General features: G+C 37.3%; 1 protein-coding gene across 3 annotated transcripts in view; it reads left to right on the top strand.

The window, feature by feature from the left end:
- The first annotated feature begins 388 nt into the window (after window positions 1–388).
- Window positions 389–27,710, top strand: part of CAMK2D (calcium/calmodulin-dependent protein kinase II delta) — a 160,117-nt gene continuing 132,795 nt past the window's right edge. For all 3 annotated transcript variants that reach the window (XM_010575542.1, XM_010575541.1, XM_010575543.1), the window contains exon 1: window positions 389–477. In XM_010575542.1, the coding sequence (XP_010573844.1) occupies window positions 411–477 (67 nt within the window). In that variant the 5' untranslated portion in view covers window positions 389–410. The remainder of the gene's footprint in view (window positions 478–27,710) is intronic.

The following is a 27,710-nucleotide window of genomic DNA, read 5'->3' as shown; positions in this document are numbered from 1 at the left end:
CGGCCCGGCGGGGGCGGGCGGGCGGGCGGCGGGGCGCCGGTGTCACCGGGCGGGGGGGAGACGGACGGACGGGGACGGGGCCGCGGGGTATGTGCCGGCCTCGGGGTAGTGAAAACGTGCCCTCCCTCCGCCCGTTACAGTCGGGGATCGGTTCGGTCATACGGCGTGTACACGCGTTTCTGACCAGAGTTGACTGTTTTGGGGAATAAAATCAATACTGACCGGCACTCTCTGAAAATCCTTTTTTTTTTTTTTTTTTTTTTTTTTTTTTAAATCCTGCCGACATCACACCTCTCGCTGAAACCCGTTAAAACCCTCGCGCCGGTAATGGCAGTGAAGTGTTTCAGTTGGATTGACACTTTGTCCGCTTCTTGGTTTCCAGAGGGGCGTTCTCTGTCGTCAGAAGATGTATGAAAATCACCACAGGACAAGAGTATGCGGCCAAAATTATCAACACCAAAAAGCTTTCAGCTAGGGGTGGGTATATTTTAACCTAGTGTTTGTGATGCCTTCCCTTTTTTTTTTTATTCTTGTGGTAAGCATTAAAAACATAAAAATAGCTAAATGATTTAATACATTTCTTTATTTTTTTTTTTTTTTTAATTTCCTTGGGTTTAGGTTCTGGGGTTTTTGTTTTGTTGTTTTGTTTTGCCTTTTTTTTTTCATTTCCTTGGTCCTTGTTTTTTTTTTTCTATGTTAAATGTTTCATGGATTGACTTCAGGGAGGTCTGAGGTTGCTGTAACGCATTTCAAGAAAAGATGTACAGATACTAAAACAGTTTAACATAATGCAACCTCTTCATTTTAGTATCTAAATAACTTTGAATATCAGCTTGCAAGCATTTTGCAAGCCGATTGTTTTGGTGAAGGTTGGGAAATAATAAGTTTCCATTACAGCTTTTATTTTGAATATTACAGCTTTACTGAATTCTGTTTCCTTTGCATGTAAACATGAACATCGAGGCCTGTCTGACTATGAATGCATGAGAAAAAGTGTATTTCTACCTCATACTAAACTTTGTTATGAGAAGAAAATTATGTTAAGAAAGAAAACTATCATTTTATGAACTAATCATTTCTGAAACAAGTCATTCTGATTAAGCGATGAACTAACTGTGTTACTGTTACAACCCAACCATAATACCTGCTGTACAGCTGGTTTATACTTTCTGTGTCATGCGTATATTTCCTAGTTATTTTCAGTGTCAGTGGATATGGTTTTATGATACATTTGATGTAAATACACACATACTGTGGGTTACTGTTGTTGAAAACAAGCCTTAATGGTGATATGTCAATTGCTTGTTAAGTTCAAGTCAGAGTGCTTGTGCTAGGATGTTGGGCATAACGGATTACTCTCCCTTGATGTTTTGTGTGTTTTGATATGAATTTGTGGTGTGGTAAAGAACATGCAAGTGAATAAGCAAACAGTGTCAGAGTGTGAACCTGTTTATGGCCTGGTTTGCTTTTGACGCAAAGGAATCACTGCAGTAAACAACAGTTTGAATTAATACATTAAATTTAAACATAAAATATCACATATGACATCATGGCATGTTCTGGTAACATGCTGTTCTCTGATAAAGATCTTTCAACATTGTGTCAGTACTCTTTCAGCTGATGAAAGTTATGTGAAAATTTATTTTTTACCTTTTCCTGAATTTTAATCTTCATATTCTCACTGTGAGATTTGTTCTCCTCTATTTTTCAAAAGGTACTTAAATTTAAAATACTCCTTTGTAGAGTTACGGATTTAAAGTTAAGAAAACAGTAATACTTGAGAGAAAATATTTTCACAAGCTTGCTTAAACCAGATCTTCTGTTTTTCTTTTGTTGGCACAATAACATGATCTGTTGAATTTTGATGCTTAAAATAAAACACCACATTCTGTGTGATTTCATAGATCTAAGTACCTTTCAACGTGAGAAGCTGCAGCAAGATCAGCATCAGTTACTTATGTGCCATGGGTTTTATTTATGATGGGATAAATATTGAAATGCTAGGCTAGATTAATAAAAACTTTGTCTTCCTTAGAAGTTGTCATTTGGAAAGTACTATATTTCAGGTTTTAATTTTTGTACTTCTTTGACCGTTCATGCAGGACCAAGTTTGTCCTTGGTGTAGCCCATTAATGAGTGGAAGCGTATTTGGGAGAATTGGGCTCATAAGATGGAATGAGGCAAAATTCACGCAAAGATTTTTCTACATAAAGGAAGGGGTTACATTTCAAAGCAGGACTGTGAAATACCCTTTCTTATCAGAATGCATGTGATGCCACGTCCATGAATGCAGGGAATGCATTTCCATCTCTATTTTCAGAGGTCCCAGAAGTATTTGAGGGTTTTTTATTTGCTTGGTTGTTTTCTGTGGTGGTTGTTTTGGTTTTTAGCTTTTTGAAATCCACTAAACAGCTTTTGAAGAGCAAGCTTCGTGGGGAAATCTTCAGATTCTTATTAGGCAATTCTTTAATTGCAGAAAGGTGCACTTTAATTGCAGTTGTGGTGCAAAAAGTAAATGTTAAAAAGCCTCAAACTGAGATACTTTCTCCCGGCTGATAATAGGTATACAGCTTATAACTAAGACACTGTTTTTCAAATCTAACTTGTAAGTTTCATTCTACTCACATCTGAACTGCTTTATGATGAGGTAGCAGTTCGCTTTTGTTTCATACTTCTTGCTTGAAATACCAATTATGATGTAAATCTAAAGGACTGTTCAATGGGTCAGCTTCATCTGTGAGCAGAGGTAAGAAGTTCTTGGCTTGGAAATGCATATCCCTTGTACATTGCCTGGCTCTCTGGAAGTCTTTTAAGCTCAATGGTGAATTTGGGCCTCTTGTTTGCAAGACTGAAGAGCAGTTTCAATGTATGATAGTTTCAATGTATAAGATGGAGGAGTCAAGACCAAATAAAACTTTCTTAAGGTAGCTTTGAAATTAAAAGTTATTCAACTGACTTCAGCCCAGTCATAACAGCATTTGTCTCCTCAGCCACAAATGTTCTTGGAGTTTTATCTGAATCCTTACTTTAGTAGTACTTCTAAACTGAGCAGCTGATCTGGTCACAGACTTACGCTGGTGAAGGTGTGTTCTCGTCTGTTTCCTTGTATAGTTACAGGGAAACTTCAGACTAATTGGGTGTGTGCAGAGGCATGGGCTTTGGAGGGGAAAGGAAGCTATGCCCCCTGTTCTAGCAGAAGTAACCTTTGTGCTTTTAAGTTGATGATCAGTTATTTATATCTGCTGTGCTCTTATTTACAAATTGTAGTCCAAAATGTAATAAAAACACTTAAATTATGATTTTAAATATTTTTTATGTGGCAACACCAATCCCATGTTTTTCTGGTTTTAGTAATAGAAATAATAAATATTTGCAATTTAAATCTCTTTATTTCTGTATAGCAAAAACGCTTTTGCTTATTACAATAACATATATTCTCAAAGTAGTCTTAAGCTGCACTTAAAAGTTCTGAGCTTTGACTTGGCATTTACTAAGTCACTTTAAGTATTAAATTGGTATTAGAATATCAACAGCTAGTTTTGTATCAATAGAGTATGTTCTAGATGAGCTTCCATGATTTGATTATGCTGATGATTTTTAAAAGGGGGGGGGGGGTATGTAACACCCCTCTAAAATTAAGTGCAACAGTGAACAAGCACACAGAAAACTAAGAACAAAGTGAAGACTGTATGTTTGCTGGTTCTGGGTTCTGTATCGTTTCATCTGATGAAGTTGTTGGGATTTGCTTATTACTCGGAGTTTCTAAAGTGCGCTGTTCTGGGCTTCTGTGTGTTGTTTTTCTTGCGTTGGAAGCCATGTAGATAAAAGTGAACTTCTGTGAGGTGACTTTACTTTTCCCCTGTCTGTTCCAGACAGCAAATAATTAACAAATAATTTTTTTCTTTTTGCCATTATCTGTACATCTTTTATCTTCTGAGAGTCTTCTGGCTTTGATCCAAATTGTTTTCATATAAATGGATCCTATTGTCTTAACAGGTTTGGGCCACTTTTTCTGACTTAAAAAAAAATCAGGCAAGTGTTTGCTTCTCTGATAATAATTGAAAGGATCAATTACTAATATATTTTTACTGGGTGTAATTTTTGCCAGTAACTCATATTGACAATCTCTCTGCAGTGGCCAAAAGTACTGTGCCTTTGGTGGCAATTTGATGGCATCCGTGAGAGGACGATGATGTTCCAGTCTACTTTCTTCTCTAGGGTGCTTTTGTAAATACTGCCTAGACACACCTCTCCCAGCCGTTGGATTGCTGCAGCAGAAATACGAACCTCTCTGTTTATGGGCATACATTTTATTAAGAGTAGTGATAACCTCCAGCTGATTCTTACATTTTGTGAAAAAGCTCTCTTGAGCTTTCAGGGACCAGCCATTCCATTAGCTTTTGAGCTTTAAGTCTTGGAGGCTTCACTGGTTATCCGTGTTCCTTCCTAGCAGGAAATTTCCCAGATCTTTTTCAGCATCTTCCTATTTTTTAAAGAAGAGAGTATTTCCTCTGAGCTTGTGACTGCAGCTGCAAGGCATAGCCAGAGGTGACTAGAGCCATTGCACTTCCCTGCAACAAGCTCTGATGGGTGAGGAGGCTGAAAACCCCACCCTTTTGGAACAGTATTTTAGTGGCAGCATTGAGTAATCTTGCCATGGGAAGAGTATTGCAGTGTCTAAAGCTGTCCAAGTAGAGCACCTCATGATCCCTAAAGTGATTTAAAATACAATACGGAGATGAATGAAATGTGAAGCATATAGGGTAGTATTTTTCAGTGTAGCTTTTCATGACATGGAGAGAAACATTCTTGTCGTGTCACTAGACGAACGGTTCACTTAGTCAGGTAGCCTGTGTCAGTCAGTGCCAGATGTTTTACAGGAAGGCAAGCTCTAATAAGGCTTCCTGTACTCCGTAGGAGGAGAAAATAATTCTTCCTAATCTAGCTAAAGATCTGAATGTCTGAAGTGCATATTTACCTGTGCAAGTTTATTATAACACATGTATTTTTAATGCTAATTTCTGTTCTTACGTACATATGAAGTTATTCCCACACACAGAGTACTATCCTTAAGGGCATTTAGTTGCCAGTGAAGCAGGCTTTGTCTTTGTGAGGACAAGAATTAAGCTTGGGGTTTTAGCTGTTTTCTTCAGTATCTTGCTCTAGTCTGTTTCTCAGGTTAATTACCTGTCAAGAAGCAGTATGTTTGCTTTCCTCCATGTTTTAAGAATGATTTTTAAAATGTTTTTCCATAGTATGTAAGAAGGCTTACCTGATAACATGCGGTTGCCCTTTTTTAACGTTTGTGCTCTTTCTGTCCTTCAGCTTAGTCATGGCATTCTTTTCAGTTTGATGTACACGTTCTGATTTAACATGGATATGTTTGCGTGTTTACCTGCAAGTATTTGTTTCAATTGCAAATTACCATAATTTAGCAGGCTACAGGTTCTGTCTCTTAAAATTGAATTCATTCAGGAAGCTCAGTAGTAGAGAGCACTTGTGAGTGTTATTTTTTAAAAAATAAAATTAGAAGTCGGATTTATGATTAGGTGTTCTGTTTTGAAGGTTTGGAGCTTTTGTTACGTTTTGTTCTTAGTGAAAATCTGAAGAGCTTTGAAATACCAGTGAGAATGAGGACTTTGAAACTCATTGTGGTAAGTGTTGGTTGATAGTAACTTATTCTAACAGTTTAAAGTAGATTTGAAATGAATTTTTCTGGCAGTTCATAGTTAACTTATCCGTAGCAAATACAATACGATTTCGATAATGCCACTTCTGGTTTTCTTTGCAAAGGATTTATTTTCTCTCTCCGTTGTGACTGTTGTTGCTCTTGTGAAAGGAGATTCTCTTTATAGCTTATACACTGATGGGCCTTACATTACATCAGAATTTGGTGATGCATGTATTGCTCTTGTTATCATTAAAGCTTGTTGCTGGTGTTATTACTGGGAGATATGTGCTAGAAAAAGTTAAAATTGTAGTGCATGCTTTAACATATTTCCACCTGGAGAATGGGGGAAAGGAATTCTAGTATACTCTGCTGCTGTTCTTGTCACATGCTTCAGAGAAATGTCCTTGACACATAGCTTCATAGTTCGAAGTGATACTCTAAAAACAGTGCTTACAAGTTACCGTGAAAGTTGAAGTTTGTGGAGGCGTAACCATTAATTGCAATGGACACATGACCCAAATCCAATGTGTAAAATAACTCGGGGGAGGCATGGAGAATTAAAAAGGTGTCTGCATCCTCTGTCATTTCAGTTTGACCAAGCTCAATCGTGATGGGGGGGGGGGAGTACATAAGAGATGTTTTTCTGTCTGAACTCCAAGATTATTAAGCATGCCTAAAATTATAAATCGGTTGAATGCATCTGTCCCTCTTAGGTGCTTCCCATTTTCTCTCATTGTGCATCACTACTTTGGCCTGGACCCCCTCTCCGTTTTCATATCTCTTCCATTGAAATGTTAACAACAAAGGGATTTGGGGGCATTTACTTGGCTACTGCTTTCCTGCCATTTTTTTGTCAGAAGTTGCAAATTCTGGCACCGATGCTTGCCTGTTTTGTGTGCTCGCTTACTGCAAACTGAAGACTTAACTGCACATCTGAACAGCTCCACTTTCAGAATTGTTTCTGCTGGGAGAGAAGGGACAACTAGACGCAGGGGAAAATACGGACTGAATACATTTACCCAGCTTCCAAATCTGCATTCTGATACTGAAATATGGATGTGTTCTTTTCCTCCTGGTCTGAGAGAGGTTGTGTTCCCTGGTAATGTTTTACTACTTACGTCCAAATCGTACTTCCAAATTAAAGCTTTTGGTCAAATATGAAACAAGGGAATAAGCACAATGGTAAACAATTAACCTTTATTGTAGATTGGTTCTGTCTGTTTGCACATAATAGTGTACATAGAAAACATTGTTTTATGTCTATTGCAGTCTGCATCCGCAGGTCAGCTGAGGTATTTAAGCGACTTGCATCTGTTCTCGTTGACAGCAAGGTAGAACTACACTTGTTCCTGGAAGAACTGAGACTGAATTTCTGAGGGTTTGTTCTGCACCTAATTTCAAACCCTCTCTTGGTCTTAAAACCTAACTAAAATAAAAATGGTATTACAGTGTGAAAGTCCTACCATTTGTAGGTGCATATTTGTCCAAATACTAAAGATTATTTGTTCACTTTCTCTGGTTATGATTAATGGTATGTGAAGTCATCTCTGCTGCTTTTATTTACACTTTTATGATTCCAAGGTCTGGGTTTGGGTTTTGGGTGTTTGTGGGTTTTTTTCCTTTTGATGGTAAGCATTTTGATTATTGCTTGGAAGCTAAAAGGCTGTATTTTTTTTTTTTCCCCATTTAATTGCGAAGTGCCTGTTCTGAGGGGTTGAAATATAAGTTAGCTAAATATTTTGCTCTACAAATGTAAGTACTGCCAAAATAGTGCTTTTCATGTATCTGTCCTTCATTTGACCTCTGAAGAAATGTAGGCCAGGGTGTTTCATATGTCAGGGTCCAGCTTCCTCTTTCATAGACGCTTATTGCACATTTGTCAAATGCTTTGTAAGGATATCGTGGGCATTTTTAAAAGATTTATGTGAGAAACATAACTTCCTCTGTTTATTGAAAAAGGTTAATAGAGAACAAAACCCTAACTTAAAGATGGTAGTTCCTTTTTTTGTTTAATTCCTTATTAAAAATAATTATGCCTTGAATTTGAAGAAACATCTGCTATGTTTTGGAGAGACACAGAAATCCAATCTGTCTGTTTATTCCTTGTACGTATTGAGCTCTGTGTATATCTTTGTGTGCATGTTTGTGCAAACTCTTTCTCTGTTTAATCCTAGTATTATGAGAAATGTCTTGTGCATGCTATCGGAGAGAGTCGAGAATTTGTGTGGCATGGTTTTAATATTTTCTTCTAGGGGAGACGGTTGTGCTGTTATCCAATGTGATTTTCTAGATTGTTGTCAGCTTGTTCTGAAACGCATTGAGTTTCAGTTGTTTGAATTGGAAAACTTGTTTTAAAGCTTTGCAGCCCTGTTAATTGCTGTTGCATCTGATTGGAAGCTGCTGGATATATTCTGCTGAACTGAGTGTTTACTTCATTTCTCTTCAATCTGTTGCATCTATAGATGCCACTGGGTAGAAGCATGAGCTGTAGGTGAGAGTCAGAAAAGCTGGGGAGGAGGAGCTTACCAAATTTGCAAATATATCTTATCCCTGATTTAGCTTTTATTCTAATCCAGGGCCTCTTTAGTGGAGATTGAGAAGCATAAATTTCGCTACAGCATATATTTGGTTTTTGTAATTAGGTTTTCAAGTCTAGAGAATGATAGTTAATATGCTGAGCAGGCTATTACAGGTAAGTCTATGCAACTGTTGGTTTAAGTTGGTTGTATTTGGTAGAAAGGAACTTTGGCTACCTGGTGATTTGAGGTAGCTTCTATTACGTGAATTCCTGACCTTTTGTAAGTAGCAAGTATTTCGCAGGAAACTTGGAGAGTAAAACATGTAGGCTTCATTTAAGAAACAACCCCCCAAACCTCTCAAAAGCAACAAAGTAGGTTTTGTTTACTAATGGAAATGTGAAGCTGTGGGTGTTTGCTGGTCAAACGTTTCATCTTGTGATGGGAGGTATTTTTTTATGCTTACCACTAACCAAGAATTTATACATTGCTACAACAAGTTAACATCCTGCTGATGCTTTCCAAGAGAACTGTCTGGCATCCATAAAAACAGAATTAATTTATGTTTTGGCAGTCACTTTCACCTTGAATGTAGAGCATGCTTGTTGAAAAAGTTCACAACTGGTCATGTGGGTTTTTTTTGCTCAGTTACAGCCAAATCAGTCAATTGGGTTGTCAGTTGGACAGCCTCTCCCCCATCCTAGATGTGCTGTATAGGGAGTTGGTTCTTTTTATTGTGCATCAGTTTTCACTCTGCCAACACACAATTGGCAGTGCTGTGGAAAGCATGGCTGTGGTTACATTCCACTGAATGTAGCACTTTACCTAAACCCATCTTCAGTCAGATGTTATTATGTGCAGAAATAAAAACTTCAGAATCTGATCTATAAGCAGAAAAAAAAAATATGGTGTGAACTGAACGTTTGCTGGATTGAGTGAGCTTGTGCGTGAATCTTGACAGATGTAAGGTATACTGAAGAATATATCAAACCCTGATGGTAAAGTTAGTTCACGACTGTTATGTCTGTAGTCTGCAGGCAAATATGCAGCCCTTCTGAACAACTCGTCCAACCCTGTGGCCTCCAGCTGGCAGCTCTCCTTACCTGTGAAAGCTGTTAATTGATTTGTACAGCATTATGGGCAATGCACTGGGTCACGTGGCAGAAAGCAGTCTTCCACACACTCTCCTTTCCCTGTTCTACAATGAGCAGTGTACCTCGCCCAATGAGGAAGATTAACAAACCTTGATATAAGTGGAAAGGATAACACACCTCCGCTGTAAAGTTTCATCATCTCAGCATGTGAGAGGAAGAGAAACACAAACTTACAGCGTGGAAGCTCATATTTGTGGCAAGCAATCTCTTGCATGTGTTTTCAGAACTTTGTTCTGATTTAATTATAGTCAGGAACTGCTTACTTGTAAATTTTCCGCAATGTGAATGCAAGTGTTGCAGCAACAGTCACGTTGCATATTCATGTTGCTGCATGAACAGATGGGGTTCCTACATAATATCCATATTTGACAATCTGATGGGATTTGCCAAGCCTAAGCTTTCATTTAAATTTTAACCTCTTGGAGAGATAGGTTTGTGATTTAATCAGGCAAGGGAGGCCTTGAAGTTACTTGTATTGCGTAACATTTCAAGCTAGTGCTTAGGTATGGTTTTGGTTTGGGAGACTTCTTGTAGAAATTGTTTTAATAGGCTGTTGCTCATTAGAATAAATAGTCACCAAATTCAAAGATTTCTCTTGAAACCTTATTCGTTTGGCTGATTTTATTCATATCCTTCAGTAAGTGAAGATGTATTGTATATTCAGTTAAAATACCGTGTAACATGGACAGAGTTCTGTTGCTGTGGTACTGCCTTCCAGGGAGGATTTTGTACTCTAGGGCAGGTGACTTTCAGTTTCCCTTGGGGCAGCTCCAGGTGCTGCTGAACTTTGGTTATTAAAACTTGCGTCAAGACTAGTTTTCCACCTTTTTTTTAATAGAAAGACGTCTCCAAGATGCAAGTAAATTTCAGTACAGAAAGCAACCTTCAAAAACTGTTTTGGTTATTTATGAAACACTACAGCTGTGAAAATACAGAGCTCACCTTGGTGCTTTTTATACTATGTATACTGCTTTTAAAATTAAAAAATGAAACTCAGTTGTAAGGTAGATGGCTTAGTATTTGCTTTCTTTACACAGCATGGACAGCTATGAAATCGTTGTTAGGATTGCATTGATACATGCTCATGGGACTAAATGCCCTGCTGATCATGGCATAAACTCCTGCCCTTTTTTTGGGGCTTTTTAGTATCACCACCCCAAAAGTGGGGGGAGGGGGGAAGTTCTCCATCAAATTTCTGCATTCTTTCCATGGTGCTCCTGCTGATATTCATCATTTATACTTAGTAAATTTTAGCATGTTAAAACCATTTCTAGTTGCTCACTCTTTCAATTAAAGCTTCCCAGTAGTCTTTTAATACTGGAGAAGTATAAAATTTGGAAGATGATGGGTACTGGTGCTGGATGGAAGAGCTTCCAAAACCCAGTGACATTTCTTTTATACCTATAGCACTTTTTTATCTTTTGTAGCTGTTGCATTTTGGCGGGGGGAAGGAAGAGAAAAAATGCCACTGGTATAGCGCTCTGTGTGCATGTGCTTGCACACACGTTAGATGCAGAAAAAGATCCAGCAGAGCTTGTGCGTACCCAGCTGGCTTGTTTGCTGTAGGAGAATGTTTCATGCTAGAAGACCTATTAACTAAAGTAATTTTACTTGTAATGAGGGCAAGAATTGCTGTCTTTAAATTTTTGTTTATTTGTGGTTAACATGATTTATCTCTCTAAATTAAGTAATAAATTGCTTTCAATGCCATGTTAATCAAAACATGTTTACTAATGAGATTAATTTTCCCACAGTAGAGTTGCTTATGTGTGGTCCATCCCACCTCCTAGGAGATGCCTGTTAATATTACAGATGTTTTGGGGACCAGATCGATGACGCAGCTAGCCTTGCATAGTAGTAGTGGTAAGCTCAGTGTATCTCAGAGATGGTTTTAGGCAACCTGAAGTAAGGGGACAAGGACTTACTAATTAGGTGTATTTCAAATCTGTAATATGTCTCAAAATCATGAGGTTTAATACTCAGTCCACATTTTTTGAATTAGTTTTATTTTGGTCACAGGACATTGTAGCGGTATAAACCTCAAGAAGTTGTTACATCTCAACAAAGTTCGTACTCCTTAAAGTACAAAATATTTGAAAAAACATTTCCTTTTTCATTTAAATGGGATTGATTCCCCTCAGTCCCCAACTATCTTCTTGTAGTTTTGAATGGTAGAGATTGGTCATTTACCAATATTAGAATCAGATTTTTTTTTTCGTGGTCTGTTCTTCGTTTTCCTGTTTCATGTAACAGATGCAGTCTAGCTAAAACTGATACCTTCTACTTCGAAATCACATTTATCTACTGTCAGACTTCTACAGGATAAGAGAACATTTGAGCATCTGTCACCAGGGGTTGACCTTAGGGGAAAAATGGGAAATAAAATGAAAGTGTATCCAAGGTGAAGTTGGGTCCTTCAAAAGAGTAAACAATCTCATTCGGTAATCAAGCTCTATCTTAGAATTAACTGGGGAGGTGTGGGGCTAAGTTCTTTTTGCTTTACTGAAGAGAGAATTTAGTACTGCACTCTTTTACTTTGAAGATTTTTCTGATGTACAGCCCAAATTTATTCATGGACAGTGTTTGTTTTCTGTGCCTAGGTTGTGCTTCGGAGAATTCTTCATCTTTCATCAGTGTATTTATCAAGGACGGTCTTGTTTTTTAACAACAATCTTCCTTTAGCTTCCTCCTGTATGACAGACTTGCCATTATTGTGGCTATTCTTCCTTATGTATGCTCTAAGCCAATAAATATATATATATATATATATGTGGATGTTTGCAATGGGGGATTGGATTGACCAGAAAAAAGAACAAAGTCAGGTGAGGTCTCATGAGTGGCTTTAGTAATCACCTGTGTCTGCATGGGAGGATCTTGTCTGGTAAATTCCAGTGTTTATTTAGAGATTTATTTGACTGATACTGAAGAAACCTCTTCAGTAATTTCACTTCAGCTTTCCCTTTCATCAGTACATTTCCTGTCACCCCTTTTACCAGTTTCCTACCAATTTCAAAGCTAGTTTGATAATCTCGGTTTTGACTAATCCCCAGATGTCTAATTTTCTTTGTTTCTACATCTTAAACAATGGAGCCTTGCAGGAGGCATTGATTCCTGCCTGGAAAAATTCCCCAGAGTAATGTTTTAGAGCAGTACCCAAGTAGTAACTGATATGCATAGATGTAGGTAGATGCTTTTTTCTTTTTTCTTTTTTTTTTTTTTTTTTTTTTTTTGTTTTGTTTTGGTTTGGGTTTGTGGTTTGGGGGGGGGGGGGGGGGTTTGGTTTTGGTACAGTTTCTCAAGATCATGCATATTTAAGACCTAAGTCAGAAACCAGTTCTTTCCATCACAAGCATGTTATTCAGTTTCTGACATAGTAGCTTTCTACAGCTTGCCATTACTCTCACCTCTATGCAAGATTGGGTGGAAACTGCTGTGAAAATAGCTCCATGAAATGAAGCTAAATTAGGAATAGTTTCTGTTGAGTGTTGACTTTTGTTTCTGCAACCACAGATGCTCATCTATTCAACAAAATGGCTAAAGAAAATGAAAACTGTAAAAATGTACTTAGAGCAGCTTAATTCATTGTTTAAAGTTCTATTGATTCTCACACTAAATTAACTGAAACACTTTCATAATGCTGCTAATTGTTGTTGACTAGTTCAGTCAATAAAATATATTGTGTAAAAATGCCTAACTAGCTCAATATGGATTTTAAGGGTTTTCTGAGTGCATAGCATGGCCTTTTTTTTTTCCTTAGAGGTCCCTTCCCTTAATGTTTTTCAAACTGTAGTTTATAGACAGCTGGTGTTTCATAAAGTTATGATAGTGGACAGCAGCAAGTTCCTGAACAGGGAAAACATAAGAGTTGCTGGTTAAATGAATTGCACTTGTGCAGTTCTCTTGGCTGGTTTGTATTTACAGCTTTTTGTGAGGAAATTGTGGCAGTTACCAGTGAATATGTTGGTCTGAGGGGTTGTATAAGAGGACTCAGATGTCGCTTGTCTCACATAAGTGTGCTGGTGCTCCATGGAACTGCCTGTTAGAGCTTTTCCTGGGAGAGGAACTGGCAGAGACCATGGTGAGTGAGGCACCTCGCTTCCCTGAGCTTTCTGTGGGAGCTGGGCACTTGATGCCAGTTCCGGTTCCGTGGTGAAGTGCATCTAGAGCTTCTGGAAAAAAGGGCTAAGTAGGCAGGTTTAAAAACTTGAACTTGGTGAACGTATCTTTTTGGAACAGAAAAGTTCATTATAATTATATCAAGTCTCTACAATCTGATCTTGAAAATGAGGTGATTTTACATAAATCGACAGTGGTTGTGTATTTAGCAATTCAGGTAAATGTGACAACTAACATGCTGAACTTTGCTAACAAGTGTAAGCATTCATGAGTTCAGTACCTGGGTTTTGCATCTGTTATGTTCACTTCCATATGCAGAAATAGTAATTTTTATTAAAAATGATAAGAAACAGGTTTTCAAACAAAAATATTTATCGGTAGTAAACCAGAAAGCTTTACATAAAGCCACATGTTGTTTGGCATGAGCTTTTTTTTTAAATTTATTTTTTATTTTATTTTTTTTTTAATTTGAGTAGTGTTTTTATAAATATGGGAGGTATGTATTTAAATGAATGGAGTATGAAGCTCCCTTGCTCTTGTGAATATTTAGGTTCATTGATTTAACTTCTAAAGTAGAAGTGTGTCCCTTGATGTTGGCCTTGTTACTTAACAAATCTTAATAATGATCAATCAAAAACTGATACTAGACAGGTTCAAAACCAAAACAACAAATAAAACTGATTATTTTTAGTAAAGTGTTTTGATAACTTATTGAGATTCTCCCTGCTCCCTTCCTGTCCTGGATCATCCTCGTTTTGAAGGAGGAGGGGAAGGAAATCTCTACAAAGAGAAGAGAGTAATGCTCCCTTGTAGGATGTTTTGCAAGCTGTAAGACACCATTCTACAGAAAGGCGGGGGGGAGGAGATGATAGCTTGTTTCCAGTATTGAAATACAGACAAGAGGTATGAAACAAGTCTATGGTAATTCAGAATTAGCACTGGCTCCTTTAGTAAGTAATACAATTCTACAGTCATACCAAGTTAATACTAATATTATCAGATTTCAACAGCAGAAGTCTATTGAATCAGATGCATATTCTTTACATCTCTTCAATATTTGGGAGGCCATGCAAATTCTATATAGAAAAATAGGATTATGGGAATGCGAACAGAGCTGTATACCTAAAGCTACCATCGCGTTCCTCCCAGAAATCTGAGTAATGCATCAAAGCTTAGATATCTGAAGTTGACCCACCTGAATCTGTATTTCATAGCACAGAGTTACTGAATAATCCCAGCTGTGATTGGGGAAAAAAAATTTCTCTTTAATTATTTTACATAAATGCATTTTCAGCATGAGAATGACGTGTACAACACCGATCTGAATTACTCAAAATGGCTCCAAAATAAGAGGTAAAAACCTCAACAATTGTCTTATTAAGCAAAGATCGTCAGCTCCTTTGGGAATTTTACTACTAATTTTACCCAGAAGGTATTTATGACAGCATGATATGTAGCTATGTAAAATTATCCGTGTGAATTTTGGGTATTTGCAGACTAAATCTGCTTCTGGACTTGCATGCTGGGATGTACACAACGCAAGCATTTGCATTTGATGTTTTCTGTCTTTGAAGGATCCCCCTCCCCCCGCCTCCATGTTCTTAACATACTGATTATTTCTTTGCCAAGAAAAGAGTGTGTGAAGGAACCATTGGAGAAACTGCATATAGACTTGGTCTGAGAACCTCAGCAGATGATGTTTAAGCTAATGCGCTTTATTTTGCAACTGTGGCAGACTTAACTGCATACAGTCAGGAAGTTCCACTCGTGGGCAATAATTTTCTTCAACTGCTGTAACTTGATCATGTTTAGTCTAGTATCTGTATCCTTAGCAGCTTCTGGTAAGATAATAGATGAATATGGATAGTTTGAGTCCATGCTATTCATATATCCTTCTCATGCACGCTTATTCCACCAATTTTGTTAAGGTATTAAATAGCTCCTAGTTTGAGAACAATTGTTCTCAAGTCTGATGCTTGAGAAGGTTTATAAAATAGGCCTCTTGAGTTTGGCATGTGTAAGTTTGGTGGGTTTTTTTGGTTTTGTTTTGGTTGGTTTTGTGTTTGTGTTTTTTGGATTGAAATTGTTACATCCTTACAATCTCATTACAGTAATCTGATTATTTTAAACACTCTCTCTATGCTGTTCCTTTTGCTTGAAATGTGCTTTTTTCTGTGTTATGTGAACAGTTAAGGGAACAAAAGTTCTTGGTAGTTAAAATGTTAGAAAATCATCTTTTAAAATGCATGCTTATTTGAATTGGATGAGCTTAGGTTTTGGATGTATTTCAATTCTGGCATACATTTTGACCAAAGTAATTCCACGTACAGCATTTAAGCGCCTTAAATGTGCAGTTAGTACCACTGCAAACTGTACACTTACACCAGACCTCTTCTTGAAACTTACAAATGTGTTTCTGAGCTTAGGTTTGCGCTGGTTTTAACACTCTTATTCTTTGAACTCAAGTCTGTTCTGATACTGCAAACATATCCTTAGCATGTGGTAGCATTTTCTGAATGTCGCTTTTCTTTCATGGTAACATTTACCCATTCCTACCAAAAATCCATGGTGCTTTAATTTTAGTTCAACTTTATGAATTTCAGTTTTAACCTATCTGTAATCATGTGGAAATAGTATGTGAGGTGCCAGCTGGGATCTCTTGGTGTACCAGGGGCTCTTCTGTTTACATTGTGTGAGTAGGGACTGCCTGCCAGATAGAGGAGAAGAGGTTCTAGAGAAGAGGAAGCATTGGCATGGATATTAGTCACCAAGAGAGAAAACTTCATGGTTATTTTGAAGGATTACAAATCTGGACGGGGAAAAAAACCTGGTTATCTTATCTGGAAAGTGTGATGTTCATTTAACCTGTTTTTGGTTGGTAGTTTTGCCTTTTCGAGAAGTGAAGATACTATCCTGGCATTCCATTATCCTGCCATCCTAGTATAAGAGCTAAAGAAAAATGCATGAAGAAAAAATGTCTGCTGCTAACAGAGTATTCAGTAGTAAACCATTAAAGGTTTATCTCGCCTGATCGCACATCAAAATATAAAGCAGAATAAGACTTTACAATGTAGTTAACTTTTTTAATTGTATATTTACAGTGATACCTTTACCTTATTAGTGTGGGAGGATTCTTTGTATTTTCATGAGACTTTCTATGAAACAGCTGAATAAAATGGTCCACCGCTACTTCAGCCTGATTCTTATTAAAAAAATTGATATTCTGTGGTGGATTGTTGAGTGACAAGCATTGCAAATGCACTTGAAGTTTTCCTTAATGACTAAGCTTTCTTGCCTAATATAAAAATGAAAGGCTGCGCAGGAGTGAGCGATGTTGTCAAACCTGTCATCAAGTTCTCAGAGTTGGTTTGAGTACTTGTAATGTTCTTCCTTTAATTGACTTGGAAATTTGCAAAGGTTGATTATAAAAGGGGAAAAGCAATTTTTAAAGGTGGTGGAAAAATTTAGCTTCATAGTTAAATGTGCAAAGGCCTAAATAATTAGTTACAGTTTTATTGCCTGCTTATAGCATTCAGTTGAAACATAAACCTTTGTCAGCTTGGCTTTTTTATCTTTTTTTTTTTCCCGTAGGACTAAATAACTTACTGGAGAATCTACAGTCCTTTTGAGAGTGTTTGGCGTTTGAACTAAAAAGAAAAAATTAAAAAATCTTCCATTCATTTGTTTGGTGTGAGTCTTTTGCCATTACCTGAATGTCACTGGTTTTTTTTGTTGTTGTTGTTGTCAACCAAAGGAAAAAAAACCCCACCCCACTAATAAGGTAGTCTAAAATGGAAACTTTTTAGTGTTTTGACAAATGGCAAACGGCAATCATTATAGCAGTTTGGTGACAACAGGTTGAAAAATTAAAAAAAAAAAAAATCGGAAACTGTCATTTTCATGAAATCTTATGTCTTTCCCAACTGCAGAGGTGGTAGTTAGAAAGGAGTAGTGTGCAACAGCTTAGTAAGAGTTTCTTTTAATGTCCTAATAATCATCCATGGCAAAAACCTGTGAAGCTTTGGGAGCACAGCCAGGTGGGGATCTGAGAAGAATCCATGATGAACTCTTTATCTGATCTTTGTGCTATAAGCTTCAGCATAATTCCCCATGTCTGTCAGAGCCACAGGGTAGGGCAGCGTAGTTGTTTCCTGTGATGACTGTGTTTGCTGCGTTTATCACCAGTGTCACGACCAACGCTTAGTACGGCATTTCTGTCGTACTCTTGTGGTGGGCTGTGTTTGTTGTCACCATAATGATACATAATTTTTCTTCAGAACTGCATTTTTCTGATTCGTTGTCTCAGTAGATTTAACTTTAACTTGTGAAACTGTTGGATTTATACAATTGCACAGTGCCAAGGATAGATGGGGAGGCAATGCTATTAAAAGGGCAGATGGCTTTCTTGTGCCCTGTGCCAAAGAAATTACAATAAGAGACCAAGTATTTCCTTTAACTTTTGATTTCTGATGTTTCTTTTAGGAAATAACATATTATATTTTTCACTCTTGCGTACTTCTCCAGTGATTCCCCTTGAACATCAGCAACTAAATCAGGAACCAGAAAATTGCCCTTGGGAAGATGATAAAAATTCACAGTATAGAGGGCTAATTTCAGAATTGCCTTTTGTCTTTCAAAAAATGAGCAAATGATTGAAATGGTGTCAGTAATTCTGTTTATGTGTTTGTAACACTGCATCTTGTGTCAAACCAAGCACAGGATTCCGAGGGCGATCCCTTCACCAGCTTCGGCTGAATCCAAGGAGAGTTTAAATTGGTCAGAACATGTGGGTGAAATCTGTGCTGTAATGTTGACAGGTGGCAGTCAGTAAAATTGCAATTTCCATTCCTTTCTAAAAACATGCATGTAACTTTAACTTGTAAATTTTTCAGATTTGGAATGACATTACACAGCAAGTGACCACTAGAAGTAGTCTGTCAGTGTTTTATCCCCATTAACACTGGAGCCGATAGGAAAATTGCGGGGTATGTCACAAACATTTTATGTATGTATAGCATTGCTGCCACTCATCCAGGCGATGTTGCGCCAAATAAAGATAACTTTAACTGTTCTGATGAGTAGAGCGTATTCGCTGATTTTAGTAAACGGACTATGGAAAGAATTTTCAGGCAGTCTGTTCAAAACTCCCTTTTCATTCTCCTTTACGCTCAGTGCTAAGTACTGTTTGTCTTCCTGCTCCTTCTGCAGTGCACATGGCGAATTTGTGTTTGTCTGACGTGGGCTATGAAAACACTTTTACAAGTAGTCTTGTCAGATAACCATTCGATTAATACATAACCTACATCATAGATTTAAAATAGCACCTGAAACTCTGTAATATGCTTCCATGATTCAGTAGCTGCAATGAAGGTTTCACGTAGATCTTGTTTACACTTAAATACAAATATTTATTTATTTAGAAGGTGATTGACCTTTCCTGGGAGGGGAGTTTTTGCCAGTGTAAGCTTTTTTTTTTTTACCAGGGGTATTCTTTGAGCAAATCTCAGATGTCTGATTTGCTACTGTAAATCATGCTGCTCTGTTAGGTGGAGGACTACTATTTTGTTGTTTGTTTGGTTGGTTTTTTATTCTTGAAGACATGTTGGTAGATTTGAAAGGAAACATCTGATTTACTTTATGTAGTAAGAAAATTAAAAGTAATTGTCCCAAGTGACACTTTTCCACCAAAATCTGGTCTATATCCAGCCAGTCAATCTTAGACCACAGAATTACGATATACTTTCTACTTGTTGAGCTGCACTAGGTTTTAGATTTTTGAAGTATTTGCTACCAGGCTGTTCGATAAATGATTTGCATAGAGCTTTCAAATGAGGAATTTTAATTTTGAAGTGAAGAACCAGAGCTAGTATCTTCCCACTTCTAGAATACTAGTAATATAGAAATCTTCTGTATTATATGGAATACTCAGTAGTAGCTTGGGAAGAAAGAAGGCTTACTTCAAGAAAGAGATATACACTGTCATTTTTCTGAAGACTTTAGTGATAGTGTTTTTAATATTAGTGAAGTTTGATATTACATAATGTTAAAATTGTAAGGTGGTGAAACTGTTACTTAGGAAGCTTCAGATCCTGGTAATTAATTATATATCTTGAAGCCTGTGAATAATCCATGGGACTAAACATACCTGAAATCTGCTTGTGTTTACATACTCTGCTAAATCATAATTTCAAACCCATTTCAAACCCAGAATACTGATCATCTTGGCTTGCTCAGTGATTGCATAGCTCTAATAAAGAGAGATACATATTGGTAGCACAGGTAATTAGTGTATGTGATAGATTTGGCAGATAATGCCAGTTGGTAGGCTGGTTAATTTGACATGTTACGTTTTACCTCTCTACCTGTAACACATGGAACAATTACCAGAGTAATTGAGACTTGAAGGATATTATTTATGTTTACTATAAAAATCAAGAGGCAAAGAAAGCTAGTTGCAATTTGTTAACAGTAGAACTGAACATCTGTACTATTTTTTTAGAATAGTACTGAAAATCTTATTAGAACGTGGTCCTTAACTAAAAAGCCATATGAGGGGTTTGCTGTTGAGAGGAAGGAAGAGAAATGAGATTTATGTCCTTGGATGATAACATAGCTTAGTTGTCCTTTCTGCATGCTGTTGTGTGGACTCTTCGCGCAAGCTGTAAACTGATTACTGGTTTGATTAAATCATTTTCCTGTTAAACTCTTATGTCTGTTTCTTGCCTCTCCTTTTGGGACATAGGGGAAGATTATTTGCAGGTAGCACTGGGAAGCAGACTTGAGAGATTTTAAACAGTTGTGCCGTGCTTAACAGAGTAACAAGCAAGATACACGTGTTTGGCACCTTGCTTGTACTCTGCCTGCCTATTGCAGCTTCTACAGCTTCGGGTGTAATCATGTTACGGGTCTTCTGCAGTGATGAGTAGTATTTTCTCTTGCTGCTGATACGGCACAAACGTGACAGTCCCTATAAGCTTCACTTAAAAACACTATGGTATAAAATCCATAAAAAATTTGAAAGCGCTGAGGTGTGGTACAGAATGTCTTGGTTTGGGTTAGCATCTCTGAGTTTTAACGACATGCAGAAGGGAAATGTAGGCTTCTGTTTTACTCTAAGATGTTTCAAAACCAAGTGATTAAAAAGTCTTTTATCTTCAGAAGTGAACTACTTCTGGTGTCTATATAATACTGCGTTAACCTCTGTTACTTCTTGGTCTTTGTTTTCATATGCCATAATAAAACATTCTTTAAATGGAATAATTTTTATGCCATTAGTTGACTAAAAATAGGCTAGAGCAATATTCAACATTTTAAGGCTCAGAGGATGAAATGATTTGATCAATATTAAAAACTCTGTGGAAAAATTGGGAGTAATTGATGTTGAAAATATTAAGTATTTTTTACTAGGGGGAGAAGGGTAATGGTGATGAAAGGTGAAAGGCTATTTTGCTTTTTGTCCTAATTTTGTTCAGATTTGGCACACTTTATTTAAAAATGACTGTTTGGTCATATGGCCATAAAACATCTACAGTGTTTTTTAAACAATATTATTTCTGACAGAATTTTTCTTGGGAGTCGGGGAATAATGTGCAGCTTAACTGCTGCAAAATGCTTGTTGGAGAAACCAGCCGTGCCCCTGCCTGGGATGATGAACTCCTGTTTGCAGGGAGATTGGTAAGTGACGCAATTACTGTTAGGGAAGAAGGTGTCGTGCAGAGGAGATTAACCAAATTGAGCTCCTCTTAATGAAAGTCTGACGCAGGATGCTTGCCATGGTTCCTAGTTTTCAGATCTACTGCTACAGAGGTGCCACATGTTCTCCATGAAACACAGGTCTTGTAATGCTTGTTCACCTTTCTCAATGTCTTTGCGTGCTCCTGAAAGGGATTATCTCTGTCTGATAAGCTCCTTAGTTAGTCTGCACAGGCCTTTTCCTTTACAACTATTCCTTCAAGATATTTATAGGTACAGCATTAACAACATATGCCTTCTTAGAGGGCTGAAATGGATATTTATATAGGCTTTTACAGGCTCATTTGGCTGTTAGGGAAATTCACCTATTGGGTGTCTTTAAATTTTGCAAGATGTTCTTATAGAGTCCTATGGAATATTTTGTTTCTTGTGAGCAATGGCCCTGCTAGGTTTTTTCACCCCTCTTCCTACATCTCTACGTTCTACATGAGACAGAGATGGCTTGTGAACATAAAGAAAATGCAGCAGGGGAAGAGAGCAAATAGAGGGGGCGAGGATGGAACAAGAGCATGGGTTTTTTACTTACGATGTTGGAAAGCTGTGAAAGCATATTAGCTGTTTTACTTTCCTTATGATGCTTTGCCATGACGCTATGGAATCAACTTTCAAGGGATAGAAAATGTCCTTGTGCTGCACAGAATTACTCACAAGAACACATTCATTCTAGGAGGCAGATTGTAACGTGGAAAGGATGTTTTTCTGCTGTAGTTGCCTAGTATATGTTTATATATACCATCTCTTCACAAGAAACTTTGAGAAGATGACCGTTTGCATTCAAATCAAATGATGCTTTTTGGATGGACAGTAAAAAGTACATGTAAAAGAGAAGAACAACAATCTCTGAAAAGGCTACTTAACTGAAAAGCAGAAATTATCACTTCAGTTTTCATTGGGAAGTCTCTCTCGTATAGCTTAAGGTCATTTGCACATGAAATATTCAGGCTACTGTTCTTCCATACTTAAGTGTGCCTGTAAGCTATCATAAGTTACTGCATAGATGTACAAATCTTCTGAGGAAGTTCTTCAGCTATTATGTCTGTGCATAAACTATTATTAAAAAAATTGCTAAGCTATTAATATTAGGTTATTTTTAAAGAAGTCTACCCTAGCTGCTCTTACCTTTCTGGCAAAACCAGGAATCCTGTTCCTGTCTTTTTGCCGAAAGCAAAAACGTCATTGCCGTTCAACTTGTTTTAAGAGCAGTAATGTAATGAAGGCTTCAGTGATGCTACCTAGTAAATAATTTTGTGTGCTTTCAGACTTTGCTGTATGCAGTCCCTTTATGACGCTTTTCACTGTTAAAGCAGCAGCCTTGGTTTCTGTTATTTCTCTTAGAGTGATAGAATATCACTGGGTAATAGAGTAATTTCAAAGAAGGTCTAGTGAGTTTGGATAAAACAGTTCTGTGTTTTATACTTGTAAATGAAGCTAGATACCTCTGGATGAGTACCTTGTTAAGTTCACGAATTTTGACATGGGTAAGACAGAAAAGCTTATTTTGGGATGATTAGGTGAAGTAGAATTTTTGTCTGAAAAAGTCAAGAGGTGAAGAGATTTGTAAAGTTGAAAATTTCCGAAGTGCAATGAAACGCTGAGCAAGCTCTTCTGATTTGGAAGAGGAAGAGGGGGATTCCCCTTACAGGGCAAGGGGGGGACAAAACCAAAAATACAACCAAAAAATAACAGTTCCTGTAGAGGAAAATGGACTGTTGAGGAACTTCCTCAAGAAACTTTGGTACCTTTCACCCAAATTGTGAACCAAAATCTTGCTGAACTGCTCATGGAGGGAAATGAATGGGAAACTGTGGTTCTTGCATATTGTGGAGGAACTGAATATAGTTCTGAAGAGGAACATTCTTCTTTTCTATCTGGGCAGAATGAGTTCTTGACTCCTTTTAACCTTGGAGGAGAAACTGCTATATTTTTGGATTAATGTTCTTCTGGGTATTAAAGAAGAAATTCTACTTAGCCGTAAGGAACTGAATGGAACTGAATAGAATTTCTGCCTAGTCTGTCCTTTACTCAAAGCTAAGTGATTATCTCCCCCACCCTGACAGTTTATGTTTATAGGTCATAAAGAAGCACTAGCCAAATGTAAAACAAAGTTATTAAGCAGAGCAGAGGAGTAACACATTCTTCAATATTTATGTGGAAGGGAATGTAAGTACTTTTAAATTTTCAGTGTAAGTATTGAACCGTGTGATTCTGATATCCAGTGATTGCAAATTGCCAGTATATTCACTATAGCTAAATGATTGATTTAGCTTTGTAGGCTTTTTTATTTTACAGGTTATTTACCAGAGGCCTTTTTTCTTAATTTGAATAAATCAGATTTACACCTTTACATTTTTTAGGCATTTTTATCCTACTACTACCACGCACATTCAGTACTAGCAACTGTTCAGGTTGAATGGCAAGATGATATAATTATTAAAAAAGCAAATAAATAAAAAGTCCCTCCAACTCCCCAAAAGCTTGGTTAAATGCAGGCAAAATTACCCAGATATTTGTGACAGTTCCTAATTTTAAAAGTAATAATTATTGCTTTTGTTGGGGTTTTTCATGCCCTTCTGGGTATAATCATAATGTGATTTTCAACAAAGGTACCTTAACAAGTCTTCTAGCCTTAACGAAAATGCTTTTCAGCATGTTCACCCTACTGGCTGTTTACTGATGTGCTAATCTCTAGAGTCATCTGAAGAGCCAAAGAATTTTAACATCGAGTCAATGTTAGACAAGCTTTTCTGATCAAAAGTTAACTCACTCTTAAAGGAGACTTTTTTTTGGTGGCTTCTGGCATGGTTTTTGAGCATAGAAGGCCTCCATGTTTAAACCTGGTCTGAATCCTTGGGTGGCATCCCAGTCCTTTTGATACTTGAGTTGTCTTCATTGAGTTCAGATTTGAAATATTTGCTTCTGACAGTATTTTTCTCCTGGTGATTTTCCTTTGGATCTTCACTATTTTCTTTTGCTGTTGGGTTTATCTGCTGTGTAGTAGTAAGCATGGCCAGTCCTTTCAGGTTTTTTTGCTACATGATGTTTGTTTTTTCTTCAGCTGTTGACTTCAACTTCCTTTTAAGATTTTGCAATGAAAACTTTTCTGTGTATCACTTAAATAGAAGATGACAGTAAGACACCCTTCTTCCTTTCTGTGGTTTAGATTCTCTCATTCTCTCTCTCTCTGCACCTTCCCCTCCCCCCCCCGCCATCACCCAGATGGAGAGAGAAAGACACCTGTCTAATGGGATATCAGAAGGGTTTTTGAAAGCCTATGGAATATAATTTCCAAAAATCAGTGTAGCTGATAAAGTATTTGTACCAGGGAATTGTCAGAGAGGTTTGGGGCTGCTAAGGCCAAAGTTAGACTAGCCCAGTGCATCGAAAGCCAAATGTAGCCAGTTTGTGAACATCCTTTTGAGAGCACTCTGATGTGCTGAAGCTGTACTTCACAAATAATTAAGATTGTAGATGGAAAGTTTTAAAACACATGGATATGCAATGTTTAATTGCTGTCAGAATGCACATTTTATTTTTATCTGTTAAAATTTGGATTTTTATTTCATGTTTTTAGAAGCATTAGAAAAGAGATAAAGGAGTAAAATCTCATTGTTGTTGGTAAATGGACAATTTTGTTCAGTCTGGAATCCCTTCTGCATCCCATTAAACCTTTTGAACTGTTTAATTTGATCTATAAGCAGAAATATTGACACATGACCCCTAACTGCAGATAGATATGTTAAATTGAGATACGAGTGAGCAATGAAAAATGTATCTTTAAATAGAAGTGCTATCTGTACAGTATCCAGCCCATTAAGCAAACTGTCAGATTGTAGCCTGGTATTCTCTTTGCTGAGGGAAATTGGAAATTAAAGTTCTTGAAGTAGTTCAATACTGAAGAAATAAAAGTGGGGATAAGGAGCATGGAAGATGGGGTTTGAAAAAGGTAAGCAAGTTTAAATCTCACGTGTTTATTGAAGTAATTTAGAAGTGAAAGGCTGAACTTAGAATGTTCCATGAGAGATGGTTTGATATTATCTCACATTACACTCTGAACAAATATTTAAGGCTGGGGGAGAACTTTTATTAATTTTACACCAGGTTAACCATGGAGCAATGACTTTACTCTCTTACATGCTGCACCTGATTTGTAGCTTCAGTATCCTTCTGTACACTGAATTCTGTAGCATTTTCAGGATGTTTCATGACATTGGGTAACTTAGATAAGCGCCAGAGATATAGTTGTATCCCCATGTAGTGCTTAGTGGTTCAGAAATACAGCTTTGAAATTAGAAGGGATTGGAGGATATTAAGTTTACCTGAAGAGCTACATGGGTTCTGAAGGAATCAGAAGTATTCAGGATGAGACTGTATTTCCTGTATAACTTTGCAAGCTGTTTTTTCCTGTGGCATGCAGAAGCTCAATTTGGTTAATGCTGTGGAGCTTAGGTTTTTTTTTTTCTTAGGGGGATACCTAATTAAAAAAAAAAGAAGTAGTCTTAATGTTTTTGTTTTTTTTTTTTAAAAGTTGCTCTAATTCAGCGTAATCTTTTATGAAAATCGTGAGAAAATGTGATGGTGGGCTCTGTGGAGTGGTGTGTGTGTTTACTGATAAGTTGTTACAATGTGTTCCTGTTAAAACAAACAAACCTTAGTTCCTGCTTTACTTTCCTAAGCTATACTAATGTGTTACATATAGTGATGGCTCTTCTCCCTCTGTAGTTTAACAAAGTAAAAATAAAGCTCGTAAAGCCGTCACTCACTGCTGGAGGCACACACTAACATAAAGCAGTGCCAGCTATGGTGGTATTGGGCGAAGTGATTTCTTTTATATGTACTCTGCTCCTGCTTTTGTACAGCATGACATAGTGAATTCGGATAGGCTGTTACTATTTCCATTTGGATCTGTTGATGGATTCCTACATGAGGAGAGCTTAGATTGTCCTGGTGGACCATGTTTCTTCTCCACTGAAAAAACTGCAGTACAAATGCAGAGGGAAATCTCAATACAATTGTGGGGTTTTCTTATTTAGTCTAGTTTTCCCCGTGAGAATTATCAGAGTTCTCTTTGGTAGCAGCGAGCAAAGCCTTATGTGCAGAGCTTAAAGCTATTTGAGGATTTGACCCATTCATCTTGCTTTCTGCTAAGTTAGGATGGACAATTAATTGGCTGTAGAAACCTGATAAACTTCCAGTTGCTTAACAACGTCAAAGCAAACAATAACTACCATGTGTTTTCTCTAAGCTTGTTTGTATTTAAAATAGCCATGAACGTGTCAAGTGGGGACATGAATAAAATGCTGTCCAGATCAACTAATTATATAATTAAATTAAATTGAATTTTAAGTACTAATTTGTTTCATTTGATGATGTTACATTGTGTAAACCTATTAGTTTGGGGTTTGTACAGCTGTTTTGCTTACACTGGGACCAAAAGGTCAACTTGCGTTTCTTTGTGGTAGTCTCTGGTTTATGTGCAGCAAACATCAGATCAGATAGTAAAACACTCGTGCAATGCTAAAGGTACCCAAACTTCTCAGCTTTTGAAAGTCTCCTGACAGATTGAGAATAGTGAAGGAAATGTATTGTTTAATAATGTCTAGTTACATACATACTTTAGAGTAAATTAGCATTGAGTAATCAAACCACAGGTCATTTGGCTTCATGAATTAGAATATTAATTTTGTAAATAAGGCAAATACTGATCAATGCAATGGAATTAGTGGGTTGCGGACAACTTTTTTGCATGAGGGTTGCCAAATTAACTGCAAGAGCTTGACATTATTTTATTTAAATAAAGGAAAAACTCTAATTGTAAAAACCTAAGTATAGAGCTTATGTGGCTGGAAGCTTACCCAGGAATTGAAATTTATATACAGTAGTTGATGCCCTCCATTATCTATGAACTGCTGCACACAAAAGTAATACAGTTTCTATACTTTAGCTGCATGGTCTTCAGGCAGCAGCCAGAAACTTGCACCCAGTTGTGCGTAGGAATGAGTTTCAGGCATGTTTTGGCATGCAGGCAGATCTTTAGTGTCCAGTTGCTGTTTTCGCTTCCACTACTGTTGGTTGGCTTGGTGCAGAAACATTATGAACCTCCAAAATGATAGCCCTAAATATTTCTGCAGTTTACCATGTTGTAAAATAGTTGATGAAAAATAGTTATGTGGCTTTGGAAGGGGTAAGCATTTTAACTTTGCTGTTTAGATGGAGTAAATGAGCCCAGAGAATCAAATATTGATTGACAAAGAATATTTAAGACCTTATTTATAGCAGTATGTGCATACAAGAGTATTTAAGTTAATAGGAATGTGAGCAAAGATTGGTTAGTTATGTGTAACTCAGGGAAGTCATGTACAAGTGAGAGTTCAGAACTACGTAGGAGAGTTCAGGTGAGCTGAACAGCCTTGCACAGTAGGAGAACTTCAGCTTGGGACCAACTTATTCTTGGATTCATTAGTCTGCGGGGGGGGGGGGGGGGGAAATTACTTAATTAAACGA

The sequence above is a fragment of the Haliaeetus leucocephalus genome, unplaced genomic scaffold (assembly GCF_000737465.1).
Source record: "Haliaeetus leucocephalus isolate CR32 unplaced genomic scaffold, Haliaeetus_leucocephalus-4.0 Scaffold484, whole genome shotgun sequence".
Lineage (NCBI taxonomy): Eukaryota > Metazoa > Chordata > Aves > Accipitriformes > Accipitridae > Haliaeetus > Haliaeetus leucocephalus.
The sequence above is the reverse complement of the archived record's forward strand: the minus strand, read 5'-3'. Positions and strand labels throughout refer to the sequence as shown.